At 38.8% G+C, this 27,825-nt stretch overlaps 2 protein-coding genes across 5 annotated transcripts; one reads left to right on the top strand and one right to left on the bottom strand.

The window, feature by feature from the left end:
- Positions 1-1,841: 1,841 nt before the first annotated feature.
- On the bottom strand, positions 1,842-21,153 carry tmem63a (transmembrane protein 63A). 4 transcript variants are annotated; one of them, XM_085133069.1, is made up of 24 exons: positions 20,911-21,152; positions 18,085-18,172; positions 16,683-16,859; positions 16,414-16,493; positions 16,211-16,289; positions 15,618-15,655; positions 15,351-15,493; positions 15,028-15,079; positions 14,807-14,915; positions 14,561-14,631; positions 14,371-14,451; positions 13,479-13,596; positions 11,599-11,732; positions 10,908-11,051; positions 9,580-9,733; positions 9,390-9,496; positions 9,204-9,290; positions 8,776-8,841; positions 8,233-8,395; positions 7,979-8,084; positions 7,697-7,864; positions 6,120-6,235; positions 5,980-6,030; positions 1,842-5,458 (listed from the first exon to the last, which is right to left on the bottom strand). In XM_085133069.1, exons 3-24 carry the CDS (start codon positions 16,833-16,835, stop codon positions 5,273-5,275), a joined length of 2,406 nt encoding a protein of 801 aa, XP_084989195.1. In that variant the 5' UTR covers positions 16,836-16,859; positions 18,085-18,172; positions 20,911-21,152; the 3' UTR covers positions 1,842-5,272. The 4 variants fall into 4 exon arrangements, with proteins under 4 accessions (XP_084989195.1, XP_084989197.1, XP_084989198.1 ...); XM_085133071.1 differs by having other exon boundaries at positions 20,915-21,152; XM_085133072.1 differs by lacking the exon at positions 18,085-18,172 and having other exon boundaries at positions 20,911-21,153.
- Positions 21,154-25,349: 4,196 nt separating this feature from the next.
- Positions 25,350-27,392, top strand: LOC146501474 (G-protein coupled receptor family C group 6 member A-like; the record flags this gene model as incomplete). The annotated part of the gene is made up of 3 exons (XM_085133296.1): positions 25,350-25,935; positions 26,198-26,307; positions 26,628-27,392. Coding segments are annotated over exons 1-3 (1,011 nt in total), but the record flags the coding sequence as incomplete, so codon positions are not given.
- Positions 27,393-27,825: the final 433 nt, after the last annotated feature.

Genomic DNA, 27,825 nt, shown 5'->3' with positions numbered 1-27,825 from the left:
GAAGATTATACTGTGAAAAAAGAATGTATTTAAAAGTTGTTAATTAAACTGCTAAGCAAATAAGCTACTCAGAAACACCACTGTGTTTGAGCAGGAACAGGAAGCGATACTATACCACAGAGCGAGCGAGCGAACACCAAGTGACAGCCTTGCACATATATATTTTATTCTTACCCAGCTGTCATAACCAATGAGAAAATAAATCCATATTTTTGGTCACATTTATAATAATTTTTTTATGCACTAATCATTCAATTACCACCTCCTCTCCATGAAGTACTTTTAATTTTAATTGTGGGGTCCAGTTCACTCACTCTACAGCAGATTTACTGTAATCAAGTATCTCACTTACACTAGCTTCAGCGCTCACACTTCACTCACTCTTCACAGCTGCGTAGAATTACTGCCAATTCAGCTAATTCAATATCAAATAGAAGCGGTTGGGTGTGTGCGCACCCTGTGAATACTGTGAAAGCATCGTGAATTCAGCCTGGGAGTTAATGGTGGATCCGCACTGAAGTCTTTGGATTTTCACCCCATTTCTGATCACATTTGTGGTCAACATCTTATTTGCCAAAGGGCTGTAACTCTCAGACCGTTGCAGATGTTTCCTCTCAGCAATCACAAAAGAGATAATCAGGTTTTAATTATTACTGCCGTCCATTCATTCCCATGCTCGTCTATTCCCTTGTCACGCTGCATTTCCAGGACTGTGTGTTGGCTGTAACCATCCAAACAAAGGGGCCTCGGTCTGGAGTCACATGCTTCGTCAGCAGCGGTGATTTCAGCTGCCTGGCCCTCCGCCCTTCTGGCTAATGTAGTCCACCAAGAGAAAAGAGAATGAGAGTGGGGTGACTTTTCTACAGAGAGCTCCACAGAGAAGAGAACACACAAGGACGGCCCCTCATCAACCCACCTACTCACCCACACAGACAAAACACACTTTGAGCTTGTGGCTCACATTGGCACCTCATTAGAGTTGGCAGTCTTGGTGGAAGTTTTGGACTTACAGAATGACACGCACGCACATACACACTGCTTCAGTCCAGCTTTCCATTTGGCCAGAGAGGAAGTTAAGACTTGGACTCAAGCGGCCTGCTTCTGTGCTTGTCCTGCTGCTCTGGGAAACTCACCTCCCAGGCGACCAGCGTTGCCATGGCACTAATCCTGACGGACAAAAGATAGGAGTGCCACAGAGCATGATGCTTCCAGGGGTTCTCATTGGTTGGCACCATCCCACGAGATGTTGTGATTGGCCAGAACTGTGTTTATATACAAATTGCAGCAGTCAGAGGTCACTTCCATCGATCTTGGTGGTGACATGAAGGAAATCTGACCCCAAACCCTCAAAACACTAAATGGGCTTAATTCTTATTTGATACACACACACATACATCCACACACCCGAACACACAGAGCGGCTCTTTCTTAACTTCAGTGTCCTGGGAGTGCACAATTAAGTGAATACTGAGAGAGAGGGAGGGAAGTGACATAATAGCATCTGTGGTACACAAAAGCACAGACGTCAACAATACTAAGAATGCATTTAGGGCACTGAGTTCAACGCTTTACACACCTATACAAAACAGCCAGAGAGGGTTTGGATTAACAGTGGATAAATTGTATTGTGTGTGCAAGTACAAGCTAAGTCTCTGCTCTTTCATTTGATGAGGGGCCCCAACAATCTACTCAAACACAGTAATTACTATAATCAATAGGCTTACCCACTCTCCTTAAATTTGCTTATTCTTTTTCTTATATACTTGAGAGTGATATCAAAGTTCCCAACTAAGTCTTGGCAAGACAGCTAAAATAATCTAATTTTAATGCCAGTTAAAATAAATAAAATAGTATTTCTTGTCATCCAGATAATTTCTGAACGATCCTTATTAACTGCTTAAATGGTTCCACTAAGCCGCCATCCCAGCTGGTACTAATAGAAGCTGTTTAGCTGTTTACTAGCAAACCTTGAGGGCTAGTTAAAGCTGGTTGGCTAAACATGGAAAAAAACACAACAACAGTGTAAGAACAGACACACGGTAATGCGCAGGCACAGCATAGGTTTCCAATAATAAGTGAAAAAAGAGGAATATTTGCCCAGGTTTAAATGAAGCATTTCTCCTAAAGACATTATTATTTTCTTTGAAATTTGTACCAAATGACACAACTGTTTTCCAAGAAACGTCTTGGTAACTGTTAGGAAATAAATTAGAAAATTACAGCGCCAAATAAATAAAGCTTTAGCAAACAAATTTATGTGATCAAAACTATATTTTTTCCACGTTTCTCTTTATGCGCAGTGTTTGAATTCAATACTCAGAGGAGAAAGAAAATGAGAATAAGAGAATATGTGACAATCCAAGTGAATTCCTTGCATGTGAAATGCCACAAACTACTCCCAAGTTTGCATGTGACTGGATCAAACTTCAGACTTTCACACACCCATGACATAAAGTCGAGCACAATGTGGGCCAAAGCAAGAGCCAATGAGTTTGTGGTGTTTTTAACATCGGGTCAGAGTTTGGTGTGTGGTTTTGGAAACTTGTACTGTACACTGTAGTTCTGGCTGCCGCTCAGAGCTCCTTCCCAGGCTCCTGCAGCCTTTAACATCAACATTATTGCCGCTCCACTGAGCTAGCAGAAGGCAAGTTTCTCCAGCAGCGACCATGCATTACATGTTCAAAGCACAGAGGATATATCAGGTGTCTAATATCAAAATCTAATCTTATTTCACCAGCTCATCTTTGGAGCCACATGAGGATATGTGCAAGTTATTAGTTCCCCTGCATCCTGACCCTCTACAGCTTTTCTCATGTGACTTTCTCCAAGTTTTTCAGATCTATTTCCAAATCTCTTTGCGTGAGACTCAGGCAGGTTTCCCCCTTTTCCTTCTCACTATTAGCTTTTCATTAAAAAGGTTACACTGAAAATTGTGTTATGACTTTAAGCATACTGGAGATCGAGTAATACTAAGAACAGAACTTTATTGCTTAATCACTTTCACACAATACGAACACTTGAGAAAGGGTAAATATGTGAGAGGCTGTTTTGTAATACTTAATCTTTGTCAGACATTGGGGTAAAGCACAGTCAGTAACCTTTGTGCTCAGTGCTTACAAAATTTATATTGCTCAGGGGGAGTTTTTTTTTTAAAAATATTTCTTCATTTCTTTTTTTATCATCTGTACCGTCACTTAAGTAGCTGATGTATAAAGCTTCCAAGTAAATGCATGCACATTTATACTGGATTCTTGGGCCAGGATGTACAAGGACGTAGTTGTCCCAAACCTCTTCAATAGTTACTCTTCCTGAACAGATTTTTTGTTCTTCAAGAGCTACTGCGAGGCTCCGTTAGTCTGCGCTGATATTCGTCCAGCAGGTCCGTACGTCTCCTTTCACCACAGCTACTAGATGCTTAGCACTTCATTACCCATATTTAACAACTACAGCACCCTAAAAGCCTTTTATTTGACAACAGTGGTCTTTCTCAGCTGAGGCAGGTACCCGTGGTGAGAAAGGGGAAAAGGCCAAGAAGAGGAGAAAGGGAACAGAAAAGGAGACAATAGCGAGGGATCAGGTGAGGAGGTGGAGCTGCTGGAATAGTCACCCAGTAAACTGGCTCATACCGATGTCAGAGTAAGTTAGAAATCCTTTATGTAGCATTGTGCATTACTGCTCTATGAATATTTCAGAGATCACACAAACCCACTGCAGCTCAACAGTGCCCCCTAATGACAAAACAGACTTATGAACGTTAATGTGTTGCCAATAACTGCATGATCTGACAACGTGTTATCTATTATAACTCCAAAGAATCAACACTCTGTTTACCCGCCACTGAACAAGTTTTCTTTAATAATTTGTTTCTTTGTTAAATGCTTAATTTAAGCTGCAAAAGATACATTTGACGCAGATAAACATTGACCTGTTTATAACATTCATTAAATAATGCTTAAGAATTTTTATCTGACCTTATACAACATTGTATATGGCATCAACAATCAAAACATTGTTTTGGTTCCCACCTCCTGTAGAACTGATTGTATTACAAAAAGCAAAAACTGATTTTTTTTAGTAAACACAAGAAAGATACAAAAAAGTGCAATATTAAGGGGACCCTTGGCAGGTGCTCTGGCAATAATCAGCAATCAATCCCTTTGGCATTTGTGTAACAGACGTAAATCAGTATGTGTGAGAAATTAATTCTGGTGTTCCTTTGCAAATATTATGACTCATATTCATTTGTTCATGTCTTCCCCCTTCCCCCCTCATTTTGTTCCTTAACATATCTACAGCAATTAATGCCCATCTAGTAGATGGTTTGCCATGGTTTTAAACAAAGAATGAGCAGCTGCCTCAAATAAATCTAAGTGCTCATTGCCCACCATCATATTCCAGCCAGAGCTAATAATGCTAACCGTCAGTTTAAAATGCCAAATATTCTGCTGCTGGCTGCAAGGGTGAACAAAGACCCTGAAGATTTCTTTCTTTTTTGGTTATAAGGTTTGTACATTAGCACATTTGCTACCCTTTTTCTTCGTGTACTCATACAGCAAAGTGTTCTCATTACAATATTTCCCAGTTTCTGTTTTCAAACAAACATGAAATAATGACTCAAAGGCAGCCTGGTGTAATGCAAACCAGCTGCCACTCCAAAGCCTTTTAACCTGCTGCCCAGATGTTAATACAGCTGTGACGTCACCTGAGAATCAAACCAGTTAGAAAGGTGACAGCGATGTATAAAATGCTCCTTTTAAACAAGCTAAAGATGAAACTTTTTTCTTTAGTTGCCTCCCTCATGCCAGCTGACCGAGCTTTTCGGGAGGGGAGAATTAAAGAGAAAAGCTCAGGAGTGTTTGAGAAGGCTCCTGAAATTTATTGTATGAAATTTATGTATTGAAACATTAAACCATATAAAGCTATCCCAGTGGACCCCATAAGCTTGTGAAATGAGCATAATAACAACTGACATGACATGGTGAGTTGGTCCTTATCAGTGAGGTCTTAAACAATTGGTTGTGCTTTATGACAGATAATATTAAAATCTTGTTTCCCGTCTATACTGGTCAAACGTATTCTCTAGATATCCAATAAAAGTCCCACCCATAAATAGTAATTTCAAAATGAACAACACATTTTCCCTGAAACCATAAACTTATCACATAGAAGAAATTAAATAAGTTACCACTTTGTAACATTGTAGGTGCTGATCTATGAAGGTTTCTGAACTCAACGGGACTGTCTGTAAAACCTCGAAGAAGCAAATTTATGATCAAGACAAAGGAGCATCTTGACTACCAGGGTTCGAATCACTGTTGGATTTTTCCATGTTTTTGTCTACTGGTATGAAGCTGCAGGCTGCAGTGTCATCAAAAGACCCATAAGACTGCGGCGGCTGATTATCATTTTGTGGGATGCTGGCAGGTGATTTAGGGTTGAGTACTCTGGGAAGGTAAACCTGTTAACGTACAGCCAAGACAAAATGGATGAGCAGTGAAAACAAAAGAAAAGCGTGTTTCTCTATACTGATTTTTGTAAATTCTTAACTCTATGTGATGTGATTCATGCAATGCTGAAAGTGGTGGCCAAAGTATGACCTTGTGAAGACAGAAAGGAAAGATACAGTTTCGAAAAAACAAAACTGGAGTCAGCTTTGAACATAAGTGTAGAAACTACTAATAAGGCTCAAAGTTCACGACTTGAACAACCCTCAGGATCCACTGGGTAGACTTCCATTTTATCTCTCTCGGGTCTATAATCCTCCAATTTTTCGTGTTATTTAAGTGCAGTTGCATTTTCTGTGGCAGCTGAAGCCAAAGTAATTCATCATTATGTTAGTCATTGCTTGTTAATGACTAACAGGACAAATGACAAATAGGGCAAATGAATGGACATGCAGGTTGACATAAGTTCAGGCCCCTCTTAAATATGCCTGAGCTTTAGTTATAATGTGCACATTTTAAAGAACAAATACAGTACCGAAGTGCTTTCGTCCACGCCCTCTCCTGGATCCTCGTCCTCGTCCTTGACCTGAGAGAGAACGCAAACGCTGTGAGCACTGATTGTGCAGGACGACATAGAAACAACAGAGTACTGATCACGCACAAGAAAATACTCACCACATAGTTGAGTGGACTGAGGTACTTGAAAAAGCCAAAGCAGGTATAGCTGAGAGAGATGATGATGGTGATACACAGGACCACCAAAGTAAACAGAGATGTGGGTGCCCAGAAACCTGAAACAATGCATGTACACGCAAACATAATTTCTACGGAGCCCCTCTTATGACATGGTCCAAAAAATAAATAAATTGTGGCCACAAAATACTACTTCGTGGGCACGAAATGGGTATAATGTGCCCACGAAATACTTATTTGTGCCCACGAAATACTATTTCGAGGGCACGAAATGCTAATTTGTGGGCACGAAACGCTTGACCGATAACCGTGATCCTTCCCAGGCCCTTGCAGTTGGTTGACAATAAAATTGATCCCGGTGTCCAGGTCGTAGTTTAGTCTGTAAAGCAACTTGGCTCTCAATATGCTGTTTAAATGTCTCTCCGTAATAATGGTTCCTTGCAGGCTTTTCAAAATGCATTTGTAGCTCATTCCCAGCCTAAAATAAAACTCAATCATACTGTCTCTGTCCATGGTGTATAGGTTTAGCCTACTCTTATGCTTATGTCTCTATGCAACTGTCCAGGAATTGTATCAATATGATGTGCACATGTTATCTATTTCGTTGCCACAAATGCGTAATTCGTTGCCACGTTATACCCAATTCATGCCCACAAATTAGCATTTCGTGGGCACGAAGTAGAATTTTGTGGCCACAATTTATTTATTTTTTGGACCATGTCATCAGAGGGGCTCCGTAGATTTCAAATACAGGTATGGAAAACTTTAATTCATAGCTGACAGGGGGGGGGGGGGTACCTTTGGGTTGAAATAACCGTTCAATACTGAAGACGTGAACTCAAGTAAGCATTAAGTGTGAATGAATAATTTATCATTAAAAACAGATGAGGCAAATCAATTTGTGTAACTTTCATTTTATCTTCAAAATAAGCTTGTCCTGTATTTTTGGCTGCGTTTGGCTTTTCTTGAACTACAACTACGTAGAGCTAGTCTTCCGATGCTTGAAGTAGCAGGATTTTTTCCCCAAAAATAACATTTTAAAAACTCAGCAGCAATGTCTCTCTGCAGAAATCATGACTCAGTTACTCAATAAAATATCCATAAACCTTGTTGTGCGCTCAAACTACTCAAAACAACTTAAAGAAGCGAACTAGCACCGTAGTGATAAAACTGTGACTCTCACAGCAAAACAATGTAGACAGGACATCAAAGGTCAGAAGAAAATGTCCCTCAAGCATTATTGGCCATGTTTAGGGTTAAACACAATGGATAATTTGCGTTGCAGAATTTTAAAAGTGGCAGTCAGTGCCGCCTCACAGCAAGGAGGTTTTGACTCATCTATGCCTGGCTAGCTAGCATGCGAGAGTCCAAAGACATGCACATCAGATAGCATGTTTATGAGGATTAAAAATTGGCAGTTTGTATGGATATGAATTAAAATGGTATGGTATTCTACTTTCTGTATTCTATCATCCAGTGTCTGCTGGGACAGAGTCTGCCTCTCGTGACTCTTTGATAATTTGAGAAACCCTTATGAAAAAGGATAGATTATTTCTCACCCATTCTGAGGACAGAAAAGAAGTAAAGCCATATTAGGCAGATGATGGGTGCACCGAGAGCTTGATTCACAGCCTCCAGGTGAACTTGGCGGTCTAGGCGAGCAGACAGGTAAACAAAGCACAGGTTGTATCTGTCCACCAGGTACTTCAGAACCATGTAGATGAGACCTGATACAGTCAGAAAAGAGGCAATTAAAAACCGAAAAGTCAACAGACTATTAGATAATAAAGAAAAATGAATTTAAAAAAAAACATCTAGTGGAGCAACACTTCTGTACTCACCGAAAGGCACTATTACAGGACAAATGATGCTGTAAGCCAGGATAACCGTAAATACACAAAGAATCCAGCCGTACATGGCTCCGTATTCAAACTCATATGCCTGATTCTGTAACACGATGTTGACAAGTTATTCACCTTCTAAATACGAAGGGGAGAATCAGAAAGATATTCACAAACAATATATTCTCTAACAGTTGTAGATTTATGACAGAATGAAATTACAGCAAAGTATAGCAGCCAAAGCCACTACAAACCTCTTTGACATATTTCCTTTCAGCAGCAGAGCGAGCAATCACCAAACGAATGACGTAAAGCAGCAACCCTGGCAACCGCAACAACTCCATCGCAGAGCCCACGAGGGCTGCTGCAATTACGTAGTTGACAAAAAATGCCCCTTGGTCAGGTAAAAACACACACCTGGTGTAATCAAACCAGAGACCACCAAAAGAAAAGAACAGGGCAAAACGTTAATTTCGGTAAATAAATAGTTTGTCCAGGTTCATAAGAAGCTATATTTAAAAACCTTTACCCATTTTGTATGATATTACACATTGTCTAAGCATGTCAGCTTCAACCAAACCATTATAATCTCAGAAAAGCATCTAGCTGTAAATAAAACAACCAACAACCATACTTTAAATGTAAAATTTATATTCTAAATCAATGTAAAGAACACAGTACAAAATAATCTTAAAAACAGGCACGTTATTAATATGTTAGTAAAGCTTGTATTATATAATATCAGAGAAATGATGACTTAATCTCAACTCGATTAACTTTCAAGATAGCTCACTTACTCAAATCTCACTGTCCCATTGGAGAGAAATGTTTTGTCAAATAGCCACTGGAAGAACACAGCAAGACTAAACAAAAACACAGAAAGTTAGGCAAGTTTTCTTGGCTACATGTACCGACACCATTAAACATCTCTTCACTTGGGGGAATTTTTATTTTACTGAGCAAACTACATGTGGACATAAAAAGGATTTATTTCATGCAAAGCATTTACACTTGGCTGTGGCGACTGAACTTGGATAGTTTTTGTCAGCGAGTCTTATGAAATGTAGGCCAACAGTGAGTTATGGCTTCTGATACATGGAAGTGTTTGAGTTCCTCCATTTCTTGCTGTATGCGACACACTGAGAAGTAGTTTCAGTGAATAGACAATAAACCTAGTTTTTTTGTAAAGTGGTGCTTATTCAAACTGGCAGTAATAAAAAATTACCTGGTGAGTCCTAGCGAGGGGAGGAGGAGTACCATGAAGAGCAGAAAAAAGTACAGCTTGCGCATCATGCTCAGCTGCTCGCTGGACCTGAGACACAGATGGCAGCGGAATAAAACAAATTACCTCTGAAACCAATCAGTACACTACTGCTCTGTGTGTGTGTGTGTGTGTGTGTGTCCTTTCTACCTGCTCCAGTGTGCCTCTCCTAGTGTAGAATAGTACACTATTGTAGGAAGCAGAGCAGAGAAGGCCCACAGCAGGAACGTGGGGAAGAACTGACTGATGATGGGGCTCTAGGGCAAAAAACCAACAAAACAACCTTTAGACTTGCTGCAAACCTGTGATGGTTAACTGTGTTTGCATGTGCCAGTCTCACATTTAGAGCGTTGATGGGCTTGGTCACGTTGAACTTATCCATGGTGTTGATAATGATAGCGGGGGTCGTGAATAAGGTCAGCAGGACGAAAAGGAATAAATTTAGCGCTACATAGCGCGCGTACCAGACAAAACCCTGCACTGAGAGATTTTCCCTGTGGGTTAGGAAAAATGTGAAAAACAGAAATAACAGGAGAGTTACATACAAAGAGACACTGCAAAGAAAAGGCTGGTGTGCACCCTGAATACTTCCTCATAAATGTCTCCTGTTTCTGATGTGAACAGTATACATTAAGAATACAAATGTTGCTGCACGCAAGCACACAACATTATATAAGACCTGTATTTTCTCAAAAAAAGTTAAATTACTACGCCGATAAAATGTGACAGCAAACGTGCTCTAGTGTGAACCCTGAAAGCGGCCCGCATGCGCAAAAGAAGACGTCACACATAACGCGCTCTGTTTAGACCCAGACCAAACAGTATTGTTTGACTGATGGCCATTAATATAAAGACTTGTTTTGGACTTTACGTTTCCCAATTTTGCTTTAAGTTATCACGTTATTTTGTCATTTACAAATGGCCTAATAATTATCCTTATTGCTGTTTTAGAGGAGCGGTGCTTCAAAGGATAGTTGCAGATTTCTGTCAGAATCTGCAGATTATACAGTACAAATAAAATGTTCATGTTTCTCCATCGTTGTCTTCCCAACAGTTTCACTGACATCTACACTGGATGGCCAGGAAGCGTTCGCAGTGTCTTATCGGGCGTTTCTCCAGCGCTGATAATTGGCGTCTGTCTTGTGTCAGTGACGTAAAAGACGGATTTAATGCGACATGACAATTCAAACAGCAGTCGCTTTCTAAAACATCAGATATGTATTGGATTCAGTACCACATACAAAAGTGACCCAGATCGGATTTGATCTGGGTCGAAAAGGGTCAAAAAAGTCAGATTTGATGCGCTTTCACCTGCAGTGTGAACGTAGCCTATGTGCAGAGTATAGGCTTTGATGTTAGTACAAGCAGAACTTAGATGCTCAAATTGTAAAATTCTGGGCTGACACAAATAAAGGTACTTTTGACTGCTCCCTTTTTTCTAAATATTGCCACAGTTTGGAGTGAAAGATAATAAACCAGAGAACTTTGCTACATTCCACAAATACTAATGTTTACTAACAATTTTGCCAGAGTCAATGTATTTTTTGTATTATTATTTTGTTATTGTTGCCACTTAGTCCATCTACATAGATAAATTAGTTTATGAGTAAAATTCTATGGAGTGCATGGGGAGCATACAGTGTGAAAGGTTAGCATTTCAGATCTTACCAGTAAACATTCCTTGTATATGGTGCAAACCCGACCCGCCACTTGTTCACTTTCAGACTTTGGCTTTTGGATGACGGCTGGCGCTGCGCTCCACAACAGCTGCTCATGGTACCACACTTGACTGCATTGAAGTCTTTCAGAATGCTGCAGCAGGTAAATAATAACTTTTAGCAATTAACGTTGGCATTAGCTTTCAGAAACATTTCCACGAGGCATTTTCCCACTAAACGTCAACAGAATAAGAAATCTGATGACAACAAAATTAAGAGATCATGGTCATCATCAGGGAAGAGGATAAACCACACAGAACATTGCTGCTTACAGAAAAACACTGACACACTTGGCATGGCAATGTTGGTAACACTGTCAAGGCACGTTGTTCTTACAAGAATAAAAATAATGGAAACAGCAGTCAATCACCAAATGAGTTACGATGCAGTTGGACCCATTAGATACAAAAGTAGTACATACTGTACAGCAAGTAATGATAGTACAGATAGTAGGAACACTTAAGTCACCGTCAGTGACAACCCCAACTGTAACACTAACCCTAGGCTATTAAAATATGTATGTAATTATGCATTTTTTTTGTAAATTTGTTAATTTGAAAATAATCTGACACAGGGCAGAGTTAAGGTTAGGGTTTACACTTATGACTATTTGGACCTCAAAAGGTTACACTAATACTCACAATTTGGCCATGGCCTCAGTCTGTAAGGTGACAAAAGCAATCCCTAGGGGGTAGTGTGGTGCTATTTCTGCCTCTTGTCTCACCTCTTCCAGCAGTAACCTTTCTTTAGCGTGGTAATGCTCTATGGCGTCAACCTGAGAAGACACAAACACAGAAAATGTTATTTTAATAGACCGACACGTTTTCTGAATCAGTTTCATTTTCAGATTTAGCACTCTGCAGTGTAGATCTTTAATTATATTTCAAAGATTAAGCTAAAAGCTCACCAACTACTTTAAATGCTTTATGAATCTTGTTCTGCATAGCATTGAAACTGAACATTTAAACATATTCCCTTAAAAAAAATCCTCTTTTGTCTTATCATTGTCTAATAACATTTAATTTTACGATACTGGAATACAAAGCAGCAGATAATACATTTCTGAAAGCGCTGTAACTAGATTTAAGCAAGTGTTTCCTCCATTGTTTCTTCAATATTATGTGCAAACACAATGCAAACCATCTAAACTCTACTCCTACAAAGGCTGATTATCTTGTTAATAGTGTTAAAGCCTCACTGCAAACGACCCTGGAAACTGTGGCTTAAAAAGGAAGGCAACAAATCAAGGATATTTAACTTCCTGGTATAACTCACAAACAAGCACCATAAAGCAAATAACTCATAAATTACAGAGAATATTGAGTTGTACTCACTTAAAACACAACAAAACACACAAATAAACAAACACACAAAACCCCAACAACCTTCTATGAACAAGCACTTGATGACAGTGGGTCATCAAGTGCTTGTGGGAGTGGCAAACATCTGTTGAAACCAGACAGATGGCCAATGAGTGGTCAGAGCTCTGTTGAGCCAAACATTCCTTTAACCATTAGAACTTAGAACTAGCAACTCAAATAACTGCTGATATTTACTATGACGTTCTCTCTCACTGATCTGAGTTAACTTGAATAAATGCTTCCTCTAAACCATTAAGGTCCCTTTTAGACCACATTCTTACAAGACTGCTCAAAGTAGTTTCACCATTAATTAATGATTCATTTTTAAATATGATTCATCCATCTTTATTAAGAGATCACATACCACAGGCTTTTAGGGTGGCAGTAATTAAATCTTTACTTTACTGGCTTTACTTACACTTGATCAAACTGTCCTAGCTGATTATAGATTTCTAATCTTCCTTTTATCTCAGGAGCTCTTAAAAGAGCAGCTGTAAAACAGATAACTGATCACTTGCAGACAAATGTTTATTTGAACAGTTTCAGTCAGGACTGAGAACTCATGACAGTACAGAAAGTCTTAGTGAAGGTTGCACATGGTCTTCTTGCATCCACCGACTGTGGATTAATTTCTGTACAGTTCCAGCGAGACTTCAGTGAAGAGTTAAACACCGTTAACTATAATATTTTACTATAGAGATTAGAACCTGCCGGAGGTATTTAAGATACTATGCTGCAGTGATTTGAATCATATCTATGTGATAGCTAGTTAATCCAAGTTGTGCATGACACAGGGAGTCACAGAGTGACTTTGATCTATCCACATAACTCCTTCTCTCCTCTGTTATGAGATTTTAATTTGAGATCAGGTCTGTTGTTGTTGGGACCAATACTGTTTACATTATATGTTTCCCTTGGGTAAATGATTAAAATATTATTTAAAAAATACTGCATACATTTTCATTGCAATGCAGATGATACCCAGCTTTATTTATTCATGATACAAATTAACTAGTCAAACTACTATGTCTTAAAGATATAAAGACCCAAATGTCCTCTAATTTCCTACTTTTGTACACAACTGTAATTGTGAGCTGGCGCTATATACATAATACTGAACTTAAAATGGTGCAGAACTCTGATTATCTGGCCTGGCTCACCTTCACACAGCTGACGCAGCAACATAAGTGGCCACACATACGGGGGGTGATGAACACACGTTGATCTTTTTTCTGTAGGACATGCTCATAGTAGCACAGGTTTTTCCCAGCACGTATCCTGAGGTGAAAAAAACCCCACAACAACAAGAACAACAAAAAGACAAACTCAAAATCAACAAAAAAAAACACACAGAAGTGATTGACAACTATGTGTACATAAAAAAAAAAAAAAAACGGGGTCACACTTCCTAATGTTTGAATTTGCATAAAAGTCGCCAATGCTCTGCTGACTGACTGCTGCTCTGCCCACTTTCTGTGAAATTAACATCAGTAAAAATCTGTGCACCATGAGCTTCATGATATGGGTTGCCATGGCTGTGCAGCTCTTGTAGCTGTAATGTGTAGGCCAGGGGTGTCAAACTCAAATACACAGTGGGCCAAAATTCAAAACTGGAACAAAGTCGCGGGCTAGCGTTAATATTTATTGAAATATATTTATTCCTCCAGATATAAGAATGAATCTTTTCTTATGGACTCAAACAAGTTTTGCTGAAAAACTGAATATGGAACAAGCAAAGCTTAATACTAAATAATATATATATTAGCTGTATAATACCAGTAGGCCAGCTCTAATAATAATTTGGTATGGCTTCGCGGGCCAAATTTGGCCCGCAGCCTAATTACATTTGGCCCGCGAAGCCATACCAAATTATTGGTATCGCGGGCCAGAGTTTGACACCTATGGTATAGGCGGTCCGCTACTTTTGTAAAAAGTTGAATATGCTCTACAAGATAGTGTTTGAGAACATTTTGAGGTTAGAAAAACAAATGCGAAACTGTCAAACATTTGAACTTACTGATAGAGTATAAAATACACACATGATTTTCTTACCTTTCCTTATCAAGGTACATGAGCTTGGTCACATTATACGCCAAGGTGACAGCACACACTTGACAGGAAGGGTATGCCTCTCTTTAAACAAACACAGTTGGTTACAATTACTTGTCTCCATGCTCAAGACAAAATGTGAACAAAACCAGAATTTCATTATAATCTTTATTATACAATTCTGTTTACTCACACAAAATGGGTCTTTACATCTTCTGCTGTTACTTCTTTGGGGAGGGAACACACAAACAAGGTGTTTCTGGCCTAGGAAAAGAAAATCAGAAGGGGAACAACTTAACACTTCTCACAGAAAAATGCAATCCAATGTAAAAGGATAGTGGGAAACTAACATCCCAGCCATGTATTATCATAAATTTACATCAAATAGCATCCAGTCTAGTCTGAGTACTCTAGTCTACTCCAGTGCTCTGACACTCACTATCTCTCTGCGCGTGCCCTTCATTTGTGACACGTGACGCTGCAGCAGCAAAGCTGTCAGGATCAGGTAGATAACTGCAAATACAGTGTGTAGCCATAACAGGTTGTTTCTACAAGAAAATACCAGAAGGACAGTTATTCAAAGTAGACAATAAAGACAAGAAAATACCATCCTACGGTATCAGGGTTTGTTCAAACGTCATACTTTTATAAAGCAGTTACCCCTTTTTCAGATTTCCAATAGTTGTCTCTCCAAACTTCTGTGTGTCAATATCTGAAAGAAATAAAATAAAATTTTAAAATTAGCAAAAATATGAATAGACACATATCACAGAACAATGAATTTAACCTTTAAAAAATGGCTTAAAAAACATGCTTAATGGTCTGTGGGTACAAATCACTGATTATGAAGTGGACAGCTCAGCTCCTGAGTTCTTGTTGCTTGACTCACGCCTGATCTTTAATCAGTACATTTTTTAACTTCAGCCATTAAGCTGATTTTTTTTCTTGAAACACAAGAGTGAAGGGTATACTTTAAAACTTACTCAGAAGGCCTCCAGTCATGTTGACAGGTAGTATGACACCAATGGACAAGACGGTGAGAATCACCAGCAGGTAAATCAAATGTCGCTCGTATGACAGGTAGTGAACAGCATCCATGCCACACTTGGCTTTTATCTTTTCATCACTGCGACATAAGCATACAAATACAGAATCACACCTCACATATTCTGCCTCATTATTGAAAGGATGACAAAGTAGGTTTTTGGAGTGAAACAATGATTAAAACAGGAAAAAACAAAAACACTCACTCTATTGTGAAGATATACCGCAGCCAAGAGCAGAATCCCTGAACAAAAAGAGAGATCTGTTATTGCTCTAAAATACCCAAAGAAGACCTGCGTAAAGCCCTTCGTCGCCTTTCAAAAACACGCTGAGACTAAAACCAACTTCCTACAATTGCAAGTCATGGTCACGGAATCAAAAAGGGCATAAGTGTTACCAAAGCAGATTATATTGATATCTTTGAACAACCAACATTCCAGTGGATTAAAACTGTCTGCCTACAATGCTATTAGGTATATGCCGTCAAATGTATTAAGTGAAGCCTGTGAACCGGTTTAGGTGAGGAACTTGAGCTCACTTCATATCCCAAACACACATCCTAATTTGATGGTTTGTTTATGTTTTAGTGGGTTTCATGCATTTTCAAAAGAAGGTAGCGTTTAAAAAAACAAAACAACAACAAAACAAAAAACCCAAACAAAAAAATCTGTTTTTTGATCATTACTACATCGAGTATTAACTGAAGTCAGTTTAACTTAACAATACCATTTATCTTTATCAGTACAACCACCGTTTTATGCTTTATTAATTCTATTTTTAGTGACATTCTTTTACATACCGTGTCGTAATCTGGTTCCTCCATGATGGACCCAGTGGATGACATACGTCCATAGCGGCGGCGTGATGAGCCAGTGAACCTGATATACAAAGTGGCTGTGTCAAAGACTAATGCAGATTCAGTTTACAATTTCAAAATCTAGATTCTGGGTAGTATGTGCACCACATGTCCTTCTGCTTAGATTATGCTCAAACTTAACTGACCCGTCATCGTCTGCGACCAAAGCTAAACGTCCGTAGTCCCAGAACTGCTTCCTGATAATCGTGAAGATGATCAGCAGAACCTGTGGATAGCAATACAACTGACCATTTATCACTATTATATCTTAAATTGCTCTATTAGAAGAATTTACTTTAGCTTTTAAAACATTAAAAGGAAAGAATGTATTCACAAGACAAAGAACTGAGTTTTAAAGTATTTGTAATTATGTCTCCCTTTATCAGAAGTAGATCAGAAAGGGGCAGAAACAAACCACAAAGACAACGAAGTTGATTAGCAGGACAGCTGGCACTCCTCCAAATTCGAGTCCTTTTAGGACGGTGCTCTGTGTGGAGTTGAAGCAGACAGCGCCATCGCTACGGTTTGTAGGCAGGTGGGACTCTTGCTCCCACCACAGTGATTTCATTACTGGAATGGACCAGCTGTCCCTCTGTAGAGAATAACAGCACTGCACGATTAAAATGAGATCTCTCATAGTCACAGAAGTGGAAGACGTATTAACTCAACTACTGATGACTTGTGGGAGTACCACCATTAAGGCTTTAAACTGTGTGATCACAAACAAATCTCAAACCAATGGTCCTTGAGTGTCGACTTTTGAACAATGATTTCCCCGGTTAACAAACCTTTGAATAAGGGATGCAACATTTTCTTTGAAATTGCAACAATTAACCACCATACCATTACTGCTATTATTGAGAAACATGTTACAGTAAAATAAATAAATAGTCATAATGTAATTAATTATTTAATTAAATTTTATTTTAACTTAATAATTAAATTAATTATTTCATTATTTTTAATGACTGTATTTACTTTTTAGTAGTAGACATCAGGTCTTTTTAGATCACAAAAAAGTATGATGTAATTACTGTAAAGACAGGATTTTACTCAGAACTGTCAAAGTGGAGTCATACTTGATGTGATGTCAGGAGAGGAGCTGGAGGAGGGCCAGACAGTACTGCTGTACATACCAGCTTTTGAGGAGCATTGGCAAACTGACAACACCTGAAGTCTATTATTGAGTAATGTGTAAGCAATGGCTCTGAGGCTGTGGGATTTGGTTTATGAACTGCCAAACAGGACACTAGGGATGGGCGGTATAAACGGTATATAGTAGAAACCATATGAATGGTACCGCGATAGCGCATGTTAATGGTGTCATCATGGTAAATAGTAAGTGGACAGATTCTTATATAGCGTTTTTCTACTCTCCCGGAGTACTCAAAGCGCTGTATACAACAACATGCCTCATTCACCCATTAGCCACCCACACAAGCACTTCTAAACACAAGTGCAAACTAAACTACATTCACACTCCAATGAATGCATCAGTTAGTATCTTGCCCAAGGATACTTGGCATGCAGACTGGAGGAGCCAGGGATCGAACCACCAACCTTCCGATCAGTAGCTGATCTGCTCTACCACCTGAGCAACAGCCACCCACCATCAAGCCGGTCAAAAGGCTTATGGTATGGTCAAAAGCATTGCAGCGGCTGCAAGCAATATCATCTGCAAATTATCTGAGCGACAGTAGTAGGGAGAAGATGAAGCACGTTTTGGAATATTAGGAAAGCCAAAAACTGTGCTTCTACCATTTCCCTACCATTTATTCATTAATATTTAATGATGATGCAGTATATTAATGACTAACCTCAGTATTGTGGATGGATTATCTCAGTTGTTCTCCTGACTGAAGTTTGGTCCATTTACAGCATCCTGCCATGTGATTGCATTTGTCCCTAAACATCAGGAACACTCTGGTTAACTTTTATCGAATGGAAAAAGGTTAGCGTTCATCATCCAGCTTCACTGTGTTTATGTTATGCTAACATAAATGTGTCGCTAGTGATCACGTAGCACATCATTATATACCAGCTAGCCCAACTTAGTAACCCTAAAAAAGACACTGCTGTTTAGTTTTCTGTCTTCATTTACGTTGGAAGTGATAGCTGAGCTGTACGTTTGAATTCTTTCAGAAATATCTCAGTCAGAACATGGTATGTCATGTTTAGGTGGAAACTAGTGAGCTAACTTCCTGCTAACTTCTAACTCAGTTAAATTTAATAAATTCTGTTTTCATGGATGCCTGGATGTTAAACTTAATTGTTACACTGAACATTTTATTATAGATGAAATAATTTAGACAGTTTTTAACTCTCAGTGATGCCGCAGTGTTCGTTTGACTTTGGAACCTGAAGCCAACAGAGTTTTAAACCCAGAATACTCCGCGAGCTCCTGACAATGGTAACTGTAATGCTCCGACAATCCATCAAGCAGTGCAGCTTGTTAGCTTAACAAAGTCATTCTAAAATATTTTTTGACAGATTTTTGACACTGTCGATTTTTGAGAAAATTAAAGGATTTTAAGTGCGCCTTATAGTGCGGGAAATACGGTATACAGAAGAAAAGAATATATCGCAACATATATTGTTACCGCACATGCTTCAAATTATACCATGGATTTTAGGCCATATCACCCAGCCCTACAGGACACGTATGGTTTCAGCTGATTGAGGAAGGCTTGTGGCATTCTGTTTAAGGAAGTATCCCCTTAAGAGGGACATTAAGATCATGGGTTATCCTGATGGACTTCCTAATTAAGCTGTGGACCCTTCCCCTCTCTGGTTTGCCTAGTTTCTGTTTGATTTAAATCAGAGGACTACCTGTCTTGTTGGTTGTGGGCAGAGTTGTCCTGTTTTCATGTTTCATGCTAAAAAACAATTTCAGTACCATTTAAAATGAATTCTTAAATACAGGACATGTACAGTTTGAAGTATGGCCACAGGTTTACGTCCTGCCGTCCACTTTTGTTTTGGAAGTGGTAAAATTACTGTACATTACAGAAATCCTACTATGTCAAAGATAAGACTCTAAAATTGAGGAAACTAATTAATGTTTTTTAAGCAAAAGAGTCATAATATTAGCAAGAAAGGATCACTTAGCCTCCTTTGGGGCCATAAAATGTGGAAGCTGCAAATTTCCCGTCATTTTGAAATGAAAGTTAATGTTCTCTCTTACCCCAAACCCCACAAAAGTGTCAGCACAATTAAATTTTTTTACAAGATGTCCTCTTGACAGTACAGCAGGACACGGATTGCATAAATGGCGTTTGATGTAAGAGTCTTAGAATCGTCCAGCCTGAGTAAAAGGAGGATATATGCTGGAAAAGCTGAAACCAGCCAATGTTTGCTAATAATCTAGCCATTTTCTTCTGCTCATCCAATTCAAGGTTTCAGTAGTTTTTAAGCCTATGCCAGCTGTCACAGATATTGGTATGGGTCTGTCACATGGGTGAGACAGACAGCGATTTATGATCACATTCATGCCAAGAGCCATCTTAGAAGCACCACCCTAAGAGGCATGTGTTTGGACTGTGGGAGGAAGCTGTAGTACGCAGTAAGAACCTTGCTATGAAGCACTACATTAGTTGCTATTTGACTTAATGACCTAATTAGTTAATTGATTATCAGAGTTTTAAGTGAGCAACAGCGAACAAATAGGCCGTAGCGTTTCACAACTCTGCAACTTTCAGCATTTCAAAAGCAAGTTTCAAGTCTTGCGGCTCTAGATTAAATCAGAGGATATCTCAGATTAGGACACTTGAACCGTGTTGCAATAATCAGTTTTTGCTGTCTGTGCATGCAGTGGCAGCTACTAGTTATAACTCAGAGAAAAGCACTACAGAGATCTTATAACAGAAGTAAAAGTAGTAAGAGTGTAGTGTAGTAAATGCATAACTTTTAATTAGGTTTGTATATCCAGCAGGGTCGTCTCTGTAGCTTGTTCATATTAGATACAGTTGAATCTATCAACTGTTGTTAGGTAGGTGGTGTTTTATACAATTACTTGTTCGTACTATGTGACTTTTTAGACTGAGAAACTAAGTACATGTGCGTTCCCCTCTGCTTGATTAACACTTGACAGCTTCCTGTCGTGTACTGCAGTCTGCTTTCTGAAAGGCGTGCAGAAACCTGATAAGGTCTGTGGCTTTTTTTTGTCGTGTGAAGTAATGCTGGTGATGTGTCATTTAGCCACTTAGCTCCATGTTAACTAGCATTCATCTCTAGTGATCCACCTTCACTGAAACAGATGCGCCACGCTGAGTCACGCGGATCAAAACTGCAACATAGGCTACGAGATAAGAACTTTACTCAACGCTAGCACAAAAAAATTACGAGTACATTCACAGTGCAAAAGCGGGACAACGTTGTTAAGTCTTAATGTGACTGAGACATTTCTCCAAGTAACACAAGGTGAAACAAGTGTCTCTGAAACAGCTGTTTGACAGTTTCATTGAACGCACACAAAGAGGCTGTTGTTAAACTTGAGTAAAATACCCAAGCTCAAAATTAAACAAACGCGTAGTGTAAACTGGTTAACCGAAGCAATGGTTACACCGAAATGAAGCAATGGTTAAAAATAGTTAAAGAACGAAAGCGTTAGCTAGTGCTAATAAGGTAAACAAAACTTTGCTTACCTACTCCAAGTCACGAAGCTACGTCAACATCCGCTAAACAACTTGATTAACTTGTTCAGACCGGGTGTAGGCGTGGTTTCCAGATTATCCGCAAAGGTTTGTGCTGAGTAGCCTTACCGGTATGTCAATGGGTTTTTTATTTTATTTTGTGTGGAACAAAACTTCCTTCTACTTTAAATAACTGAAGTCTGGTAAAACTTCGCCCCCCTCCCGTCTCTACCCTCCTTTAATGAACTGAGTATGCGCAGAAGCTTGTGCTCGGGGTCCTGTCATTCCTTCAAACTCTGCAGGGAAGCAAGTAGTCGACAGGAAGATCCGCTTACTGCAGACTTTCAAACCACATGCGTAAATATCTGGAGGGACTACATTTTTGAAAATATCTGAACTGGTTAAACATGACAGTAATGTGAGAAAGCAATGGCACAGAGAAAGTGAAAACACCCCCTAAAACTGGGAAGTATTTATACCACGTCTTTTAGTATTGACTAATGGTAACATTAGTTTTTGAATCGTGATTCAGAAAACAGCATGCATACTTAAAGAGGTGTAAGTTGACAAAGTTTAAAGTTGTACAGAAGACACCTCTGCTGGGAGTACAAAAATGTTGTTTTTTGTTTCTTTTTCTTGATTATCTGTCACAAACTAACATGTCATTCCTATAAAGTTAATCTTTATTGTATTGGATTGTATCATTGGCATAACTAAAAATATCAATTTGTGAAAACATAATACACACTAATCTAAAGATGACCAAACTTGCATAAGTAAGGACCCTGCAACACTGGGTGTGTAGTGCGTTGTGCTTGAGAGTAGTGGCACTGTGTACACTGAGACTCCCTATCAATCAAAAGCGGGCAGTCTTGCCAATAAGTTTAAAAACTGGAATGAAGGAAACAACCTGCTGTAGTTATGTCTGTAAAAGCTGTACATCCGTCTTACTGTTAAGTCTTATCTTTTTTTTCTTTTATGTGGAACAAACCTTCCTGCTATTTTTAATATCTGAAGAATGACAAAAGTCCTGTAGTCCCGTCACACCTTTAAAACCTGCAGAGAAGCAGGTAGGAAAATCCACCCTGTGCAGATTTTCAACCGACATGACTCTATTTAAGGCCTTACAGTTGTGTGAATGCTATTGTAAGCAAATGTGGGAAAGAAATGGCACAAAGAAAGTGATAATAGTCTCAAAAACTGGGAAGTACATAGAGTGAGTTGGTTTGTATGAATGGTTATTAACATTAGTTTGTGAACAATATTGCTGATTGAAATACACAGCATGGCTGCTTAGTTTGTGTAAAACATAGCACAGCTCCAACATTACGACAAGTAAACAGATTTAAATTGGCAGCCTGTTATAATTCTGTTTCACTTTTAATTTAAGTATTTTCATTGTCATTGTTATGCAAACATGTGCTGCACTGTTTGAAATAACTAGTTTGCTTTGAACATGACGCCTCAGTGTGTCCGCGGGATATTGTACTGTAAGTCACTTTTGCAATTGGAATTATAATGTATCTAAAACTCTACTTCAGGTTTTTCACACTAGAATTGAAACTGTGCTCAGGCCACAAACAACAGCCACTTCTTCAAACTCACATCATACACATCATATTTCTCTACAGACTGCATGCTTATCCTTTTATACAGTCTATGTTGCTAATACAAAGTTATTCACAAGAGAATAATGCTCAAGTTTGATATTCGACAAGTAACAAAAGCAGAGAACAACAGGACTGTGGCATCTTATAAAGAAGGAGATACTTTCCGCTCCTCATTTATTCACAAGCAGTCACCACGGTCACCACAGCAAGTAGCTCCACGTGCTTGATTTGGCAGATTTTTTACATCAGATGACTTTTGTGACACGACTTCAGTCAGATGCTCCATGTTCCAGTTTTCATGTTGACATAGTGATTTAAATAAGTAAAGCAGTGCCTTTTAACAGTGAAATCATATGTAATAAAAATAATAAATCTGACTTTCCTTCTTCCAGTTTGTACTTTGCACTTGGATTTAGTTATCAGAAAAAAACTTGTAATTGTTATATTGTCAGAATCAATCAAGAGACATGTAGTGAAACTGACATTCAGTGCACTGGATAGATGCAAGAATGTTACTGATAACCTGATACTTCTGTTTAACTTCCTCTTTCATATGTGTGACAGTAGCATAAGGTTGCTCCTTAACCCATTAAAAAAAATGAACTTTGATCTTCGAGAATTTTACGTCTTCTTCATTAGGAGCACTTGTTCAACTGCTTGTTAAGAGAAATATCTAATCAGCCAATCACATTGCAGCATCTCAGAGCATTTAGGCAAGTAGGCATAGTTAAGATGGCCGAGCAGCAAAATTACATCAACTTAATTTGATGTAAGAGGAGAATGACTCTCTCCACTCATAGGAAGGGAACACTAACTCAAATAGCCACTTGTTACAATTGAGGTATGCAGAAGAGCATCTCTAAATGTTCAACACATTGAACCACTGAACAAATAAGCTATATGAGCAGAAAACCACACCATGGCTCAGTTTTCCCCTTTTCGCTGTCAGCTAGGAGGAGAAAACTGAGGTTACAATTCGCACAGGCTCACCAAATTAAGATTGGGAAAACGTTGCCTGGTCTGACGAGTCTCTATTTCTACTGTAACATGCAAGTGATAGGATCACAATTTGGTGCGAACAACATGAAAAAAACAGCTCCATCGGGCCGCTGCTCCTGCTGGTATTATAATGTGTAGATGATATTTTCTCTTGCACATTTTGGGCCCTTTGGTACCAATTGAGGATCATTAAAAACCACAGACTACTTGAGTATTATACCTGACCATGTCCATTCATTTATGATCATCTTCTGACTACTTTCAGCAGGATAAAGCACCATATCAGAAGCCTTAAACTTTGTCAGACTGGTTCACTTTACTTTTTGTACTCAAATGGCATCCAAGGTCAAGAGATTTCAATCTAAAGTGGAACAGGAAATTCACATCATGATATTTTACAAACAAAGCTGCAGCAACCGTGTGATGCTATCATGTCAATCTGTGAGGAATATTTCCAGCATGTTGTTGGATCTCATCTGTGCCACAAAGAATTAAAGTAGTTCTGAAAGCAAAAGTGAGTCCAACCTGGCAATATTGAGGTGTACCTATTAATGAGTGTGTGCATATTCATTTAGTGACACTGCAAAATTTTTAAAGTTTAGCAACAAATAATCAGAAATTAAATTATACAACATATTTTGTGGAACTAGGGAGTGCCAGATTATATGTTGTATTATTGCTGAGGGATTACTACCCATTATTAATGATTACTCATTTTAATGGGGCGGCATAATGATTAGCATCATTGGCTCACAGTAGAAAAGTCCACTGTTAAAATCCAGGCCGGGGACTTTCTGTGTGGAATCTGTGCTTGAGTTGTCCCTCGGTACTCATGCTTCCTCTCACAATCCAAACATGCATAGGGTGGTTAGGTTGATTCTATATTGTCCATAGGTGTGAATGTGAGCATGAACATTTGTCTACCTTTCTTTGTTAGCGCTCCAACAGATCGGCAGTCTGTACAGGTTTCACCCAACCTCTTCCCCCGTGGCATCTGGGACTGGCTCCGGCTCAAGTGTCCCTGAGTTGTGTACTTGGAAGAAAATGGATGGACAGCATTTTTATGTGTAAATACACACTTTTAAATCCTCAAAGAGACTGCTAACAGCAGCATTGATGTGAATGTAGTTAAGTAAAAGTATTAGATGCAGTGGAGTATCAAAAAGCACATAAATCTATAAATTAAGGTTAAATGAACTTAGATACTTTCTATGCTTGGATATTTTGTAGCCTTATTTATTTTTAGTAGCACATTTTCACTTGTATTAATATGATGCTATTTTTTTTTACATATTCTTCTTGTGTTCTTTTGTAACAGAACAATTTGGGGTTTTGTTGAGGCAATAAAATCAGAAAAGCAGCCAAGAGAGACCAGGAAATGCATGCAGTGCAGAGGTGTGTGCAACAAATCTTGTTTAACCTGGTTAAAGATCACAGTCAAAGTCACAAACAAGTGTTACAGATAAGACATAAGTTAAGCCCTCTTACGTCTTTTTCTTACTTTAGCATCTATAGAATTATTTTTAAGCCTCTCGGGGAAATACCTAGCATTGTCTTGCCAAGTATAGTAGGATAGTATGTCAGTATTATATAACAGCACTGCCAACAGATTGGTTTACTGAACTGTAAGCCAATTTATCTTTATACACAGTGGATATGAGTCATGTCAATACAACACCTGTCCAAATACTTCATATCTCTTTTTTTAAACCACACTGAAACTTATCAGAATAATTACCTGGAAGGAGCGATAACATTGTCACATTCCATGTCTTGAAGTGACATCAAACCCCATGTGACCATAAAAAGCCCCCCCCCCCCCCCCCCCCAAAAAAAAAAAGAGAAAAAAGATAAGCACTATTTCAAGTCAAAGAGGCTTAGCCACAGCTCTGTCTTCTGCAAACACACTGAAGGGATACACACAAGTGATTTTTCAGAGCACGTTTTTGGAGATTATTCGAAGAAGATTTCTACTAACAAGATGAACAGCTGGAGGAAGATGAAACATTCTTTCAGCTTCTGCATCTTTTTTGTAGTTTTATCACACCATGGTACCAAATCCTTCGAACAGGCCACAGCAGAAGGCGACATCATTATTGGAGGATTGTTTCCGATTCACGAAAGCGTTAATGTCACTGTGAATTATGATGGCAGTGAAAACCAGATATGTGACAGGTGCTGTTACTCTTTAGCAATGAGTGTCAAAGTGTGTATTAAATTAGGGTATATTTGTATATAACATATCTGATTGTGTCATGCAGGTTCAGCACGGCTAACGTGGTCCAGTCTCTGATGATGGTGCAGGTGCTGGAGGAGATAAATCAGAAGCAAGAGTTGGGGAACCTTACCTTGGGATATCTTATACTTGACTCCTGTGGTGACGTTACTACCTCCCTGAGAAAAATCCCGTCCTTTATGAGGGAAAACTGTGAGTACTCTGAGGGGGGAAAAAGTGAAAAATATGAGAATTTTCTGGCTAGTCAGTTTGATTAATTCCTTTGTCTTAATTGTAGTTTCATAAAAGTAATATTATGTACATGCTGAAAAGCTACACTTAGTCAAATTTACACCTAAATAAAGATTTTTGCCCACAGTTTAGGTAAATGTAAATGTAATTGTTTGTAATCCTACTGTCTTAATATAAGTTAATGTAAATGTCAGTAATTGTGTCACTGAATACATTTTTGCAGGTAACACTAGTGCACAGCAGTCTTTCCCTGTCCTTGCTGTCATTGGTGGTTACTACTCAGAGATAGCCATAGCAGTTACAAGGCTACTCAACCTGGAATATATACCCGAGGTATGACTGACTATTTTGGTCTATTATGATTATGATGATGATGATGATGATGATGATTAGTAGTAGTAGTAGTTATCACTGAATGTAAAGTCTATTATTCAAACAGCAGCAACTATTATTCAGGGAATGGATGAAATGACCTGATATACCTTTCCATTCTGTACTCAGCTAACAAGCTGTGATAATACAGTGCTTAATTTTTTCAAACTTATTGTAAAACATAACCATAAATATCCTTGCACTGTAAAAGAATGAATGCAGGCAGAATATGAAAAGCATGTTTCACTTGTCCAAACAATGTTTTGTGATTATTTCCACAGATAAGTTATGGTGCAACCTCTGGCCTTCTAAGTGATAAAACCCGTTTTCCAAGCTTTATGAGGACTGTACCACAAGATAATCACCAAGCTCGTGCCATCTCCGAGATTCTTGATAATAATGGATGGACTTGGGTCGGTGTGCTGACAACCGATGGGGAATATGCTCGCTATATAACTGAGCGGCTCTGGTACTACACAAACCAAAAAGGCATCTGCTTCGCCTTCACCTCTGTTCTTCCAGATAATTTAAATGATTATTTGCTGGGAAAGAGCATTGAGTCTACAGTCAAAACCATCATAGATAATGAAAACGTCAGTGTCATTGTGTCCTTCGCTAAACCTGACCATATGATGTATATTTTTCAAAAACTTCTCAATGATCCTCAAGGAACAAGGAGAATTTGGTTGGCCAGTGATATTTGGTCACAATCACCTGAAATACTGAATACAAAAAAACATACTTTGAGTGACATAGGAACAATCATTGGGATCACTTTTAAATCTGGAAACACAACCAAGTTGAAGCGATATCTCGATGACCTTGATGAAAATCCAAACCACCACAACAACAACCCATTCTTGTCTACATTTTTAAAGCAGCATGGGTCGACTTCATCAGAGAAGTTAAAGACTATGATATATCCATCTGCTGTGTTCAGTATAGAACTGGCGGTTAAAGCAATAGCTCAGGCTGTTGAAGACCTCTGCACTGACAGAGACTGCAAGACAAAACGCCCATCCCCATTGGAGGTAAATGCACACACACACTCACTCTCTCTCTATTATATATATATATATATATATATATATATATATATATATATATATATAATAGAGAGAGAGTATATATATATATATATATATATATATATGACAGAGATCTCAGATCTCAAAACCAACCAGCTTATCTACACCATGGCAGCAGTGATCACTGAGATGCTTGGTACAAGATGGGTGGAAAATGAACAGCACAAGGAGCAGTACCCTCCATGGAGAAGGAGACTGGAGGCCAAGATGCAGGACTGCAGAAAGGTGATAATGAAGAAAGGGGTGCCTAAAATTGCAGCAAGCTGTGCATACCTGAGGCCTTAAAAACTTAAAGGCGAAGACTCACAGCCTTGTCAATAAAGCAAATGGAAGGCCACAACCCAAAAAAGGCTCAGTGGCTAGTTGATTTAAGAGCAAACCACATCTCCCT

Source organism: Neolamprologus multifasciatus, chromosome 15, assembly GCF_963576455.1.
Source record: "Neolamprologus multifasciatus chromosome 15, fNeoMul1.2, whole genome shotgun sequence".
In the NCBI taxonomy this organism is placed as follows: Eukaryota; Metazoa; Chordata; class Actinopteri; order Cichliformes; family Cichlidae; genus Neolamprologus; species Neolamprologus multifasciatus.
Note: the sequence above shows the minus strand (reverse complement) of the source record. Positions and strands in the feature narration are given on the sequence as shown.

What these genes read in the sequence shown, in the direction of transcription:
- tmem63a (XM_085133072.1), bottom strand. Translation starts at nt 16,835, where the DNA reads ATGAAATCACTGTGGTGGGAGCAAGAGTCCCACCTGCCTACAAACCGT. An exon ending in CGGTATATCTTCACAATAGA is followed by an intron (nt 15,494 to 15,617) that starts GTGAGTGTTTTT and finishes CTTATGTCGCAG; the next exon opens with TGATGAAAAGATAAAAGCCA. An exon ending in TCAGTCCACTCAACTATGTG is followed by an intron (nt 6,031 to 6,119) that starts GTGAGTATTTTC and finishes GTTCTCTCTCAG; the next exon opens with GTCAAGGACGAGGACGAGGA.